Here is a 15,184-nt window from a genome sequence, read left to right on the forward strand (position 1 = left end):
GATCAGCGAAACACATCCATTGTCGATCAAGAGCGACATAAAAAAATCTACTTTGACTTATTCCTGAACTGCGATGGTAAAACGGATTGGGGCAGATACACCGTTCAGACCCAGCGCTAGCTTTTTGCTGAAGCCTCGTCGTTTATGCGCGACGCATGTAACTGAATACATTCGCCTATGTCCAGAATTATCATGCTATCGTTAGCATCGTCTTAAAAGTCTCATATGCACAGCCTTCATATTCTAGGTGTATTAATGCATCAATTGATTCATACATTTACATATTTTTTATAAGCTACATTCGTTGAATGATGTGTGTAAGAATCGATGTATTGTTATTTGTTTATGTTGTATGTGATGGGTTCACAAGATCTCTGCACAGCCACCAGTAGCTGCTACATTCACTGTCAAAGGGCGCCACGATAGCGAGTTGTTAACTCCCTCGGCTGGTACACATGAGGTCGTGGGTTGGATCCCGACCCTGTAAATTTGTTTGTTTTCCCCGTGGTCGCGTTTTTCCCTCCACATTTAGAAAGACGCGTTTCGATTGTTGGGCTGCTGTAAATTTCCACGTGATAAGCCACTTCGTTGAGCCATCATTTGTGATCAGGTCATTTCTGGAAAAAAAACTAATTAAATAAAAATAGAAGAATTTACATTAAAAAAATTGAATCGATCCTTTGAATTGTGGCAATTCACCAAATCACGATGCTGTACCACCTCGAATTAACGTTTATATTCTCACACGTACTCCCTGCCGCTTGTGCCATAAAACGGCCCAGCACCCATTCATCACAGAAGAAATAATTCAGTTGTCCTAAGTGAAGAATTGGGGATATATTTCAGACTTTCCACTGGATTGTCAAGTTAGCGGTTACCAAATCCCTGGCTTCTCTCCGCCCAGTTCTCCATCGCCTGCTATGCGCAGTTATAACCCCACAGTTTAGTATCATAACAATATTTGTAAATGCCTGTAATATTTATTTACAGACCTCTGTCATCCTATTGCGAGATGAAGGGCCTACGCCATGGGGGGTTGGTTTGACCATACTTCACCGCACTGGTTTAGTGTGAGTTTGTGCAGGGAACGAACCATGGACCAGTTTGGATATCATTCACTACTGACGCTAGTCGTGGCCAGGAATCGAACTCAGGTATCCGAGTTCATAGCCCCACTCTGACAAATATCCTGTGGATTTAACGAGCGTGTGGTGTGTGTGGGGGGGGCTGGTATTTGTGCTCAAATTTCCTTTCCGTGACAAGCGACCTCCCGCGATTGCCCTGCGATTGTTATCGAGCCGCGATAAAGCCGAGAGGGCCTCACAAACTCTCCCACAGGGGCCCCTCGCAAAACTCCATTCAATCCCACGCACAATCCCGCGCCCCATGATGAAAACCAACAATACAATGTGCCGAGAGATGCTGCGCGAGATTAAAAACCACAACTTGAATCCTCCTCCTCCCGTTCTGCATAATGGGATCCATCAAAACCCCTGCAGGAATCATGAGGGCAATGTTTTATTGTCGTCATGATTTGTTGAAAAGAGAGACTAGATGCGTCCTCCTGTTGTGGGAGCAGATACATGGGTTTTATTGGCATACAAAGATGTTATTGGCCACAGTGAATGGCTAAGTGGTTTATATAAGTGCTCTTGTTTACATCTTGCGGGAGCCTGGCCAAAGATAAAATGTACAGCACGTCAGCACAATGACCAGCTTCACAAATTGTCTCATTCATATTTAACCTTGACTTCCTCAATTAGCTGTACAGACATTCAGCACCGGTCCAATTACCATAATGCCCTCGGAGTAAAATTTCAACGACGTGAGAGAAGGGAGGGCATTGAACACTCGCGGAGTGGGCGCTTTGAGGATTCTGAGCGATGGGTGAGCCGCAGAAACCGACTGGACCGACAGATCTTCCCCGCCTGAGACAATCATTCAGGGTTCCCGCAGCGTGGCCGACTCGATGAAGGCACATAACTCTTTACTGTCAGATCCTTTGAAAAATGTTGAATTCTGCCAGGGGGCATCGCCACTTGTTCGACTCCAAGGTTAAGTCACAGTAGTAAAGGGTGGCTATGCTGAGGCAATCTGTTGGTTTGCCTCTACTAAACATTAAAAATGTACTTTATCAGTGTACGATTTCAATTTTTTTTTATTTACAAATGAATTTGGATGATGTAACATACTCAAGCAATACTGTGTAAGAGTAGACCAAATACCCTGTGGAGTGGCTCTCTAGAGCTCCGTCTAGTGGACGCCTCTCCTCCAGCAGAGACTTGAGTGAGAAATTGCGGGGCTGCACCTTTAAAAGAAACAAGGCACTGCAAGTTTATAGCCGTCACAAACGTTCGTTTTTTTAAGTGCCCAAGGCTCAATTTAATGAAAGCCACAAGTCATATCCACGCTACAAAGCGACGACTTTACAAAGCAGGGATACAATGTGAAGAGAAGCTCACAGATGCATCAGATTTCTTAAAATCGTTCTCCTCCCCCCACCCCCGAGCCGTGCCCTCGAGGGCGCCTGGTGATTCGCACTCGCAAGACGACGAGGAGGAGGTGGTGATGACGAAGCCACTCGTGGCATACCGAGATCCGTATTCTCCACGGTGAACAGATTTACATCGGATATTACTTTCGAGGGCGATCGTCGTGGATTGTTTCAACTTGAAATAAAAAACAATTTCTGTTGCATTGTACATTACAGAGCCTCTTGCATTGTGACATGTGCTGTTACGATGTTTAACTGTGTGTTCATTTGTTGCACTCGAGAATACGTTTTTGGCTTTTGTGATGTTTGTCGTTTATGATGTTTAAATGGGAGTTTTAATTGTTGCACTGAAAACTGTTTGCTGTTACGATCTCCTTATTTGATCGGTTCTCTTTTGAAAAAAAAGAGGCATTTACAGTCGATTCAAGCAAAATCTATTTTCATGCGTTTGTGGAATTCTAGAGTGAGCTAGAATTTTGCGGCTTAGAAAATGTATGGCTTAGTAAAATATGGCTTAGCATTACTTAATATTGATGTCGATGATGATGAAGACAAAGTTGAAGCTGAACAAGAAAATTAAGATAACGATGATGATCACGACTATTGTCAACAATGGAAGTGATCCTAATGACGATCGTGATGAATGAACGTGATGTTTATGATTACATATCATTGTGATGGAAATGATACATGACGATGGATGGAAAATGGAGGTGATGATAACGATGATTCTCCTGCTGCAATTACTGATGATGCATGAACTTACAATCCACCAACCCACAATACAATGTGAACCCCAATAGCATATAAATGCACCCACATCTCAAAATGTTGTCGATAGACAGTGCACATTATTTTATAGAGGCAGACAGGCCAGGGTTCAATTGAGGTATTCAACCAGGACCTGAATAGAGGCAGAGAGTCGATAATCTGTATGACTGGGAGGAGCGAGTTCCACACTCTGGAGAAAGCAAAGGAGAATGAGCGACCATGCTCACTGGTTAACGGTTGACTCGGAGCTTCCACAAAAAAATAACTTTAGTTGCCGGAGTGGAGAGTGTTTGTAGGGGAGCAGAGTAAGATGAGAGGTCGTAGAGTGCGTGCAGAGTTAGGCAGAGGCAAGTCCGCGGAGGATCATCTGTAGTTTGGAAATGAGGAAGCCGGAGTAGTTCGTGGAGGAGAATGTTGCAATAGTCGTGTGAAAATACAATGAAGGCGTGGGCGATGGTCTCAGTAGCACATCTGGGTCGGGAAATGGCAGACCCGGGGTATGTTGCGCAGTTGGAGATATGAGGCCATGCAGAGTTGACATGTGGGAAGAGATCAAGAGCTTGGCGCCACTGACAACTACAATGTTTCGCTTGCTCTTTGCCAGTTGTCAAAGTTTGGGAGGTGTACTCTCAAACTGGAGTCTACTTAGAGTGAATCTTTTTGCCGATGAGGGGCTTCGGTTTTGACAAAAGTTTAGCGAGAGGAAAAACATCGAACAAAGCCGAGACGAGACCGTGGTAAGACAGGACGTGGGGCTGGAGAGTGATTTTGGGTTCATGGAGTCAATGGGAACGGCACCAGCGCAGAAGTGATGGCGAAAATAAAAACACATCTTGGCAAGTGGGAGAAGAGGGGTAGACCTTTGCAGGACACCCAAGTGGGCCCCGAAAAGCGGCGACGTGAGTTACGTAAGGAATTGGACAAACGTCAATTTAGGCATTGCTCGATCGCACGAAACAGACGTGATACAGAACAGGGGCAGAATGACAGCCAGAATAGCTCGAAAAAATCAGCTCCCTCGTCTTAACTGGCTCTGACCTGGTGTTTGATATACGAGTTTAGATTAATAGAAAATTCCTGTGTGACCAGCGTTGTTTGATGATGTTTGTTTTTAATTTAACGACCGCGCCCCCCCCCCCCGGCGCCACCCCCTCATTATTTATTTACATACTTCCTGTTATTTTCTCATCAGCATTACAATTGCGTACGTCTATTAATGCAGTTAAATCGGGCTGTTCTAATATCTCTACTCCGGCGCGTGCAAGTTGAAACCACAAAACGATGCCTCCGAAAGGAGCCCAAAGTTCATCCGTTGTTGTTGGCCCCCTCTCCCCGTGGAGCACGGACCGTAACAAGCACTCAAAATAATGATCCTCAAAATGTGGGCTTCCTTGTGGGTATTATTTATCAAGTTTTAGATCTAATCTAGCCGCTATGGCGTAAAGTACAACCGTAATTATACAGATTAAATCTCGGAGGCGGGATCCTGGCATCGACGAGCGGAGCCACAGCAACAGTCTGCGGCCCCGTTTGGGTTTCGCCCCCCGACTCCTATGAGCACCCACATCCCCCCCCCCCTTCATCTCCCAAGCTGCTGTGATTTAAGACAAAAAGCGAAAAAACGAGGAAGATTAATTATATCAGATTAGAGCAAATCGGCACGGACCTTAAAAGATGCAAGCCCCCCCCCAAACCCCTGGGACCTTCCAATATGCTGCACCCCCTACCACCCACTCACCCCCACACATACAACGCAGTTATCCAATTAAAATTCTCGGCTCCTGTAATTCGGTTTCAAAGCCATAGGCGAGTATGTATTATTTACTTTTGGAGCGGTCTGTTTCGCGTGTCCTTTGTTTTGCTGCGGCCTTGCGTGGTCGTCGTCGTAAAGAAAACACACACTCGGCAAACAGAGCAGCAGAGAGTTTACGGTACACTAGAGACCTCCATCCCTTCAATGACCCCCCCCCACCACCACCCCCGACTCTCACCCGCTCCCCCCCTTCAAGGCGGCAAGAATCTCACTTTCTAGACCCTGCCACCCACCACATCCGTTCGCTCGGTGCAGAAGTGAAAAGGCGGTGGCAAGGGGGTTGCCCGCAGCCTCAGAAATTCCCACGTGGCAGAAAAAACGGCGTCGTTCACTACAGACGCCACGGCGAGCACTCAAAGCCCCGAGCGTGCCAGGCACGAAACCCGCTGCGTCCATTAACGTCGGGTTAAAAACAGACGCCACAAGATTGCATAACAAGGCTTGTTTTCCCCCACTTAACATCGCGGACACCGGCACATGTGTGTGCCCTCACGAGTTCTGGCCAGCAGGCAGAATGTGTCGGGTCTCTTCCGTTTATTTCAGCGAAGCACTTGTGTTAAACGTCTGCTGTGGCCGGAAGGAACTTGCATCAGCGCCGTTGTAGTTTTTCGCTTCCTAAATTCTAAAGGTTTCAATCCACACACCAAACGAACCCCCCGTTATTTGATCGTAAAAAAAAGATACCCGCACGAGTCTCACGTTGCGAACTTCTGAGGCTTCATCGCTGCTCTCATCTCTTAAATCAAGGAGGCAGCCGCTCTGATCTCGGCATTTTGACGCATAATTATTATCATCATCACTATCATTCGTTTCTTTCCCGCAGACTTCGTCTCGTGAAGCCGGATCATTTTAATTGAAGCTGCAGGCGCAACATCTGGCACGAAGCTATGGCGAGCGCGCCGTGGATATTCTTCCTCCTGCTCGTCGGCTTCCAGGTTGGTGCCGCGTTCACCAAACCCCGGGGGCTCCCAGCGACGCGTTGGGCCTCTGGGCCAGCGCCATGCGGGCAACGACAGCGCGCAGCGGCTTCGAAATATCTCGCTCGGCGCCCCGTGCCGAAGGCAGGAAAAGGGCTCACTGAGATTCCAGCGTCTGGCACCTGCCCTTGCCTCGTGCCCACAAGGCAGACGTCGCAAACGGGTTTTGATTCCTTACCCGTAGCCGGCCGCACCAGGGTCGCAAATGGGTACCCGTACCCGGCCGGGTACGGGTACCCGTTCCCTACCCGTACCCCTACCCTACCCGAAATGAGTGACAAACGGTTACTCACCAGTGACTCACGGCCTACCCGTACCCGGCCACACCAGGGTCGCAAACGGGTACCCGTAGCTGGCCGGGTACGGGTAGCCGGGTATCGGGTAGGGTACGGGTATCGGGTACCCGGTTGCGACTTCTGCCACAAGGCAACTCTGGGCTGGCACTCGCGGCGGAGAGCGAGAGGGTGACAAGCGCCGTGCGTGCGAGATTGTGAGGTGAAGGCGCAGCCCTGCAATTACCTGCTCGCGGAGATTTGCTGCCGTAAGGATAGCAGCAGCTACGGCAGCTCGCTCGAGAGATCCACATCGAGCAGGGGTCAGCGACCTGCGGCTCCGACGCCGCATGCGGCTCTTTAAGGAAGTGCTTCCTAATGTTATCTTTTAAGGACCATTTCGCATTCATACGCATTGCGGCTCTTGAAATGTTGAGTTTTTTTGTTGTTACCGAATTCGAAAAAATACAATTATTTTTATTTTGGTTTGCCGGCCCCTGCTCGAGAAGGCATGTTTGGCCTACTCTTCCACGCTGACCAGACGTCTTAGAAGAAGCGGCAGTTCCCACGCGAACCTCACCACGCGGGACCTGACGAATATCTAACTGTGGGTGTAACACATTCATACCGTTGTATTGACGGAAGCGGGGGAAGAAACGCGCCCCATTGTTTCAACTGCTGTGCTGAGCAGAGGTCGCAAACGGGTTTTGATTCCTTACCCGTACCCGGCAGCACCAGGGTCGCAAACGGGTACCCGTACACGTACCCGGCCGTACCCGTACCCTACCCGTACCCGGCCGGGTACGGGTAGGGTACGGGTATCGGGTACCTGATTGCGACCTCTGGGATGAAGCCATGTTGCAGGCGCGGGTGGGTTGATTCTAGGAACTTGAATTGTGAGAAGAGACAAGACGTTGGGAAATGAGTGACAAACGGTGACTCACCAGTGACTCACGGTCTACCCGTACCCGTACCCGGCCGCACCAGGGTCGCAAACGGTATCGGGTAGGGTACGGGTATCGGGTACCCGGTTGCGACCTCTGGTATTGAGACAGCGCCTAGAACCGGCGGATGGTGCGGTGTGATGACCGTTAACACCACGGCGCCCGCCTGGGTGACACAAGCTTCGCCTGAATGACAGAGGTTGCCGATTTGTAATGCCTCTTTAATGATCCCCGCGTTCTGAGCACTGGACAATTACCACTCGATTTGTCGAGCTTCATAATAAGGTTTTAATGGGATAAATCGCGTGAATATATAAATGTGTCGTTAACTCACGACCACCCGACACAGCCAATTAGTAAGGTTCGTTCTCTTCTCAGAGAACGTGGCCCATTCGTTACTAGTACACCACACTGGTGTGTTGGAGAGTAAGCCCACGACAGTTACAATTTGAGTTCGACGTTTCGCTGGTGATTACAAGCATCTTCATTCCAATGAGCTTGTTACCACGACAAATTGTAGAAACGATGGTGGGTAATGTGGGATTTCATTTAGTCATCATTGCTTCTCGAATAAGTAATAGCATCACACTTGTTTCAAGAGAAGCCTCTCTTCGTGAAGTTTAAATATTTATTTAAAAGTAGATATTGCAGAACGAATCCAAGTACTAAAGTACAGCACAGGTCATACACAATCTTGTGACGAATCTTTTGGCTAGCCATCGTACACATACGGTCACTTCATCGCACTCTCAGATGCGCTTCTGCGGCCGTCTGGAACGCTCTTCTTTCCGATATTAGGAAGTTGCTGGAGATATGCACTTTTAAATCATCTAGATTGAAAACTCATTTCTTTAGAACTGCTTTTTGAGTTTAGTTTGTTGTGCTTACCCCGGACCTTCGATTAGCCCATTTGGCTATGTGCAAAAATCAAGTTGAAAATACTATTGTTTCAACTGCAATATTTAAGTGGTCGACATGATTAATAACGTGATTATATATTTGCATGTAATGATAATTACTGATTCTTTGGGTCTTTCGGTAAAGTCACGTAGATAGTTTCAAATTAATAAAAATTTACTGAACAAAAAACTCATGACGTTTCGATCGCATTTTACTTTCATTCATTTGAACCTATCTACGTGACTTTACCGAAAGACCCAAAGAATATTAATTCCTGCAGTCACGAAAGCTTCAAGTCAAGATAATTACTAAATTACTAAAGCATCAATGGGGGAACTTGTTCCGCAGTCGCCACGGCAAAGCGTGGGGCAGTAGACCTCAGTCCAGCTGCGGGTTGACAAAGGTCTGCAAAAGGAGCATCACCATCGAGACATATTCAGGAGGATCCTACATTGGGATGTTTGGCCAAACTCTTAGGTTTTTTCGATAAAGTCACGTAGGTAAAAAATAAAAGAAAAATTAATAAAAGTCAAATAAAAATCACGACGTTTCGGAGGCAACACAAGCTTCCGTCTTCAGGTGGAACCGTCACAGCACGATTGCTGTATCAAGTAAAGAGAAATTCTAAGAGACCCGTCCTTGTATATATTCTGGTTGAGGGGGGGAGGAGCCATGCAAGGTAGGCACCTGGATCGGAGTTTTGTATTATTATTGTGAGGTTGGTGCGGCTGAGGTTGCTGCTAGGAATGAGCCTTTGTTGTGTGGACTGGTTGAATTGGGAGGTGCTAGAGTTGTTAAGGTACGGCTGCTGTAAATGGCACTGAGCCTTTGTTATGTAGATGAAACAGCCCTTTGCTCTGTTGCTGGGTGGGTACAACTTAAAGCAGATTTGAAAGCTTCAACTCCACTCGAGGAGTAAACACGACAAATGATGTGCATGATAATAACAGTTTTGGGATAGTCACCATCCATCAGTGGATTGATCGTGGCTGACGACGGGCGTACTGTGATTGTAGTCAATATGCTGGGTTTTTTTTCTCACATTGCTTGTCCAAACCCTCCCCTTGAAAATATATCACTTAGGTAGTGACTGCATCACTTTCATCGATCCGTGAATTCATACGAGTGAGGTGTCGACACACGCATTGAATTGCGCGTGCAAATATCTCATGCCCTTCAGGGCGCCTACGTTTTGAGTTGGTGGGGTTCACGTAACCCCCCTGCAGACACACTATAGGCACTGACGTTCGCTACAATAAAAAAAAATTATTCTGAAATCGTGACCATGACACGTGACAATTCATAAGATTGCCACAGGATAGATCGTCCATTACATTCCTACCTCGAATCTTATCGTTTTAGATGGGATAAAGATGTACATAACACAACCAGTACATTCCCTTTGATTGTTATTGCAAACCAAGCTACAGGACATGTACATTGGTGTATCTATTAAGTAATTCACTTCCAGGGAGTAGCATGCCTGTTCCCATTCACTTGTTCCCAATCACATGTTCCCAATTACATATTCCCATTCGCCTGGACACCCAAATCGCACGTTCCGAAACACCCCATGGAACAAATGAGTCAACGGCGTGCTTCTGCATCGATGTGCGCATTTACTAATTTGAACGCTCGCAAATGAAGACGAGTGGCAGCGCTCCTTCGCGACGTTCTCGGGGTACATGCCACGTGGACTCACCGATGTCCTTCGTACGCACGTGGGAGAGAGAGAGAGAGGCCTGCGTGCCGCCTTTGAGATGCAATCCTCCCGAAGCCGATTATGTAATGAAAAGCGATTTGCGTATTTATTTGGACAACGGAATTTGGGAGGGCTTCTAACACAAACGTTCTCATACCCCAATCCAACGTTGTGTCTTACTTTAAATAGTAAGCTCTACTTCTCAGCATCACAATGCGATTTTAATGTGTACAACATACGAATGTAAAATTGTAGCTTTTTGCCAGTGTCAACGTATGAAAAAGAATAGATTTTACCCTTTCTGGCAATAAAACAGGTGTTAACATATTAAAACACCAAATAAATGCCTATTGTAAGGAATCAAGTCTGCATTAACCACACGCACTTGTGGTGAACATGCAAACAAACACGCTCCGATAATTATATATGCATCGTCTTTGAAAGTGAGTGGCCTACACCAGAGACAGCCTTGATCTTCAGGGCCTGGCAGAGTTCGCAACCGGGTACCCGATACCCGTACCCTTCCCGATACCTGGCTACCCGTACCCGGCCGGGTACGGGTACGGGTACCCGTTTGCGACCCTGGTGCGGCCGGGTACGGGTACGGGTAGACCGTGAGTCACTGGTGAGTCACCGTTTGTCACTCATTTCCCAACGTCTTGTCTCTTCTCACAATTCAAGTTCCTAGAATCAACCCACCCGCGACTGCAACATGGCTTCATCCCAGAGGTCGCAATCAGGTACCCGATACCCGTACCCTACCCGTACCCGGCCGGGTACGGGTAGGGTACGGGTACGGCCTGGTACGGGTACAAGTACCCGTTTGCGACCCTGGTGCGGCCGGGTACGGGTAAGGGTGAGGAATCAAAACCCGTTTGCGACCTCTGGGGCCTGGTCTCACCAGTGTCACACCAGAGAAGGTACAACCGCATCAACGACACTGGACATAATCATTAGTGGCAGGCGTTATACTCCGTTGCTGAAGTTGGCATATCTGCCTTTCAAAAGAGACTCTCTCGCCTGGCTCTCTTCGGGGCTCTAAATAAAGATGTATTTTTCCTCGTGATGATGCATAAGCACTCATCGCAAAGCTCAAAATCCGTCAAGAACAGTTCCCATTAAGGAAATACTGTTTATGTGTACATGCAATCGGAAGCGTTTCTGGGAAATGGCTGTTCGTCACAGGGATATGAAGAAGGGCGGTTGTTATTGGCGTGGGTTTTGGTTCTCGACAAACGTCGATGTATAATGTCATGGGCACACACCACCAACATGCATCACTCAGCCACACAGTGCCTTCTTTCTCTTATCTGTGATCACACGATTCAGCAGACTGCACCCGTTGCCGGGCGGTTCGATGTGCATTATGTAAACAAGATGCTGCGGTGAATCACGTTTTAGGATGAATGGGTTCATATGCATGCTGGGCTCTTAGGCTCTCACGAAGACAAAAGACAAAGACACCCGTATAGCCTTAACAGACTGTTGGGGCAAGTGTTGTTAACGAGCATACATGAAGGCCGGCACGGCACACGAGGGGGTGGGTGTCTCCCTAGAGGCGATGTTTAAACACCACACCAGTCAATCAGTTGAGGCTGAATCGACCTAGGGGGGGCCCGGACCGGTTCAAATATTCGCCACCGTTATTGGTCGTGAGCAGGAATCGAACTCGGGTCGCCGGGTCCGTAGCGCACCACCGCTCTTCCCCCACAAACCCACGAACACGCGGAGAATCATTGAGTTGCGTGTTGGAACACGTGAGGGCCAAGAGGGTAGCAGTTATATTTCCTGTACCACATGCTGCGTGGCCTGGGGTCGCGACGAGGCAGCGTGGAAGTGGCCTGCGGAGCGCCATTTGGCTCCTGAGTGCTTGCAGCTACGGTTGCCACCTGTCCTGGTTTTTCAAGGGTTGTCCTAATGTTTCTTTGCGGCCGCTGCATTGGGAAATATGTCAGCTTTTCCGGGACATTTGACCCAGTTTATGTCACTTATGCAAAACTAAACCACTCAAGACAACGCGTGATACTATACTGTACTCTTCTTCCCATGATATTTCATGGTGTTCGTACCTCAGAGGTCGTAACCGTAGCTTGCGATGGGGCTGATGCGTGGGGACGCTGCATTCGGTCTTATTTTGCTTTGTCACCGTTATGTAGTTACACGCTTTAACCGTTTCTATTTATTTCTATTTCCTGTTTGTGCAAAATGTTCTGTCCAGCATCTTGAGATCCGTTGTATTTAGATGCTGCACAAAATGTAAATCGTGAAATCGTTACAACGAGAGTGGAGCGAACCCCAGTCAGAATCTGGATTCGGCTACAGCCACGGTCAGGATCCCAGATCCAGGGCCAGTATCTCAGCATCAGAGGTCAGAGTTCAATGTTGAGCTGGCCCCTAGATGGACCCCACCAAATCCCAGACCATCATAGACAGGACCTACAGTCCTCAGAGTCTAGCCGTGTTAGTGACTTCATCCAACAATTTATTGGGCGAGCAGCTCGGATAATTGGCAATTAGTAATGAGAGGTTCCAGTGGGTGCACAGTTATAGAGACGTCTGTGGTGGAGCTAGGCATAAGAAAACCAAGCCAAAGTGTATGGCCCCAAGTAGTCCAAGAGACTCCAGATTCATGAAATAATGGGGTGCATGAAATACCATCTGAAATCAGCTCCTCGTAAATAAAATGCGAATTAACATAGAAAAGTCAATATTTTCTCACCTCACCACACCTATATTTTTGTATACATTTCTCCTATCTCACCACATCTATACGTCTTGCATTTTTACGAGGTTTTAATACATTGATAAGGAGGTGGGGGAGGGTCTAAACATATTTCTAGCCCCCAATGGGCTATTACCACGACTAGGAGAAGCCCTGCAAGGGCCCAGAGGCAACGGTGACATGTGCAGGTCAGCCATCCCCACGCCAGCGACTAAAATTAAATATGCTGGGTTTAGCTCTGCTGCTTCGTCTCTCTCTGTCTGTGAGGAATAACCGTGTTCGGGATGCCGAGCTGAGCTGTGTAATTCCGTAACACCGACAGCCGATGGAGATTTTGGCGAGCGGCACGGCTGGGGAGGTCATAAAGACGCCGCCCTCACCGACGCCGCGGCCCCCTGCCAAGCACCTCAACACGCATCGGATTTCCAAGATGCAGTACGAGTGCAACAAAAGGATGCTGCTGGAGCCGCCCTACACTGGCATGGGTCAGTCTCCCACTCACACGTGCCACCCGTATGTACGCACGTATATTGAACTTCTGTCGCAACGTACACAGCCAACCGCGCTAATCGGAGGTGCGGGGAAGGATAACAAAGTCAAAAGAAGAAGAAGTTTTAGAAAAATATCTACATTTAAAAATGGCTTCCTAATATCGGAAGGAAGAGCGTTCCAGACGGCCGCAGAGGCACATCCGAAAGTGCGCGATGTAGTGACCGTCTTTGTTCGATGGCCAGACAACTCTTATGGGCGGTGATGCGGCCCAGCGGTAGTGCATTAACCGCTTGTTGCAGATCTTAACGGCTAGAATCCAGTGGCCGCCCTGATTATTCCTGCAGGGATAATAACCATAATCATACTAACTCACCGTCTGCTTCACAGTGGACGTTAAAAGATCCCCTCATGTCATTCAGAAAGAGTATTTTCATTGTGTCCAGGTGTCTGGGTCTAAATGTGGCACATTCGAAAATTACACTGCAAATTACTACATTTGTATTATACTTCTCAAACATTGCCTCGGACCGGCAAAGTAAGGCCCCAGGTCCCTCTTGAAAATGGGACTATCTTGATTACTTGAGTTCTCACCTGGTTCATCAAAATTAACTTGAACCAGCCACACCACAAAACACCACGGCTACCCAAGTAACACAGCCACACCACAGACACACAGCCAGTGACCCGCAAGTTTGCATAGCTACATCTAGAAACACAGCTATCCCCATCAAACATAGCTAGCTACCGGCTAACACAGCTGGCCCTAGTAAACACCTTCCACCTGTCCTGATTTTCCAAGGATTGTTATTTTGTTGTGATTGATGCTGTGCTGGGAAATCTGCAAGTCATCTCGGGGCATTGAAAGTCTCAATGATTGTGAGTTGGGGAAAAATACACCCAGTGCTTAAATCAACTGGAACATTACAGAACGTTGTTCCAGGAATAATTTTAGCACGCACATCCATCTCACCGTATTTGTCATTAAAAACTTTTTAACTGAGTTATGAGAAAGCAGGCTACAATAATGTAGTGCTAGTGCCTAACTCCAATAATCCCATCTCTGCAATAATACACCACTCAAGACGTGAAGTTCTCCCCCCTTTGGACATATTAATCTCTCCATGATCGGTCCTGGTTTGTTTCGAACCTTATAGGAAGAAAGGAAACCCGTGATAGTGGCAGTTGGAGATGGGGAGAGGCACAGCCAACGCACAGTCCAAACACAACACACGGGATTTAGTTTGTAAGCGGTGTCAGGTACCTTTAACAAGGATAAAGTTCCAACCTGACTTTTCGCTACACTCTGTCACCGAAAATCGGGTTCACTGCCAGATTAACCACCAGCTATGACGCATACATAACCTACTAAACAAACAGCGCCGTCTTTATGAAGCGCTCGCGTAAACGCAGCTTAAATCAGCGCTGAGGAGCGATGCGAGCTGGCCTGCTGCAGAACTCCGTGGTGCCCAGGCCTCACGGCTTATATGGCCAAAGGCACTTTCGCACTTTCGGTAGAAATGCCTCCACTGTTTAGCCACATTATTACCCGGGCCCGTCCGGCACTACGGAGCCTTCACACGCAATCAAGAACGGCACCGTCGTGGATTTAAAGCCACCAAACGCCCTGGTTTGACCGGGACAGTCCTCGTTTCCACCGAAGTATTTGCGACAAAGAAATGAACAGATTTTGTCTGCTGCGGAAAAAAACCGCTCTGGCCTGGTGCTCGGCTAGTGGTGCGGGCAAAGGGTAGGGGCTACCCAATTAGTTGGCGGGGCTACCTGAGCAGTGGATGGGGTCAATGTCAGGACGAGGTCACTCGCTGTGTAGGTGGGGCTCGTGGCTCGGTGGGCGTGGCACCCAGGATGACGCACATCGCGATGTTGGTGAAGCCACACCTCGAGGCAACATCATTGCAATCGTCAGCCATGATCGTTCCGCTGCTGCTGGATCAGGGCCTCCTGAAACGGTCATCTCTTACAGTCTCGCAATGTAGCAATCTATTTAGCACCCTACGCGAGCCGAATTCGCCACTGTCTCTGCAGTGGACATTCTCTCGGGCGCTTTACCTGCAAATGGCTGCCATTTTGACATGAGTT

At 48.0% G+C, this 15,184-nt stretch overlaps 1 protein-coding gene across 2 annotated transcripts in view; it reads left to right on the forward strand.

Moving 5' to 3' along the window:
• Window positions 1–15,184, forward strand: part of LOC144729192 (calcitonin gene-related peptide type 1 receptor-like) — a 49,700-nt gene that overhangs the window by 4,877 nt on the left and 29,639 nt on the right. Inside the window, exons 2-3 of one of the 2 annotated variants that reach the window (XM_078609232.1) lie at window positions 5,902–6,013; window positions 12,918–13,080. In XM_078609232.1, coding sequence (XP_078465358.1) covers window positions 5,966–6,013; window positions 12,918–13,080 — 211 coding nt within the window. In that variant the 5' untranslated portion in view covers window positions 5,902–5,965. Of the gene's footprint in view, window positions 1–5,598; window positions 6,014–12,917; window positions 13,081–15,184 lie in introns of those variants that run through there. The other variant, XM_078609233.1, reaches the window with a different exon arrangement.

This window comes from Lampetra planeri, chromosome 31 (genome assembly GCF_965212315.1).
Source record: "Lampetra planeri chromosome 31, kcLamPlan1.2.h2, whole genome shotgun sequence".
NCBI lineage: Eukaryota > Metazoa > Chordata > Hyperoartia > Petromyzontiformes > Petromyzontidae > Lampetra > Lampetra planeri.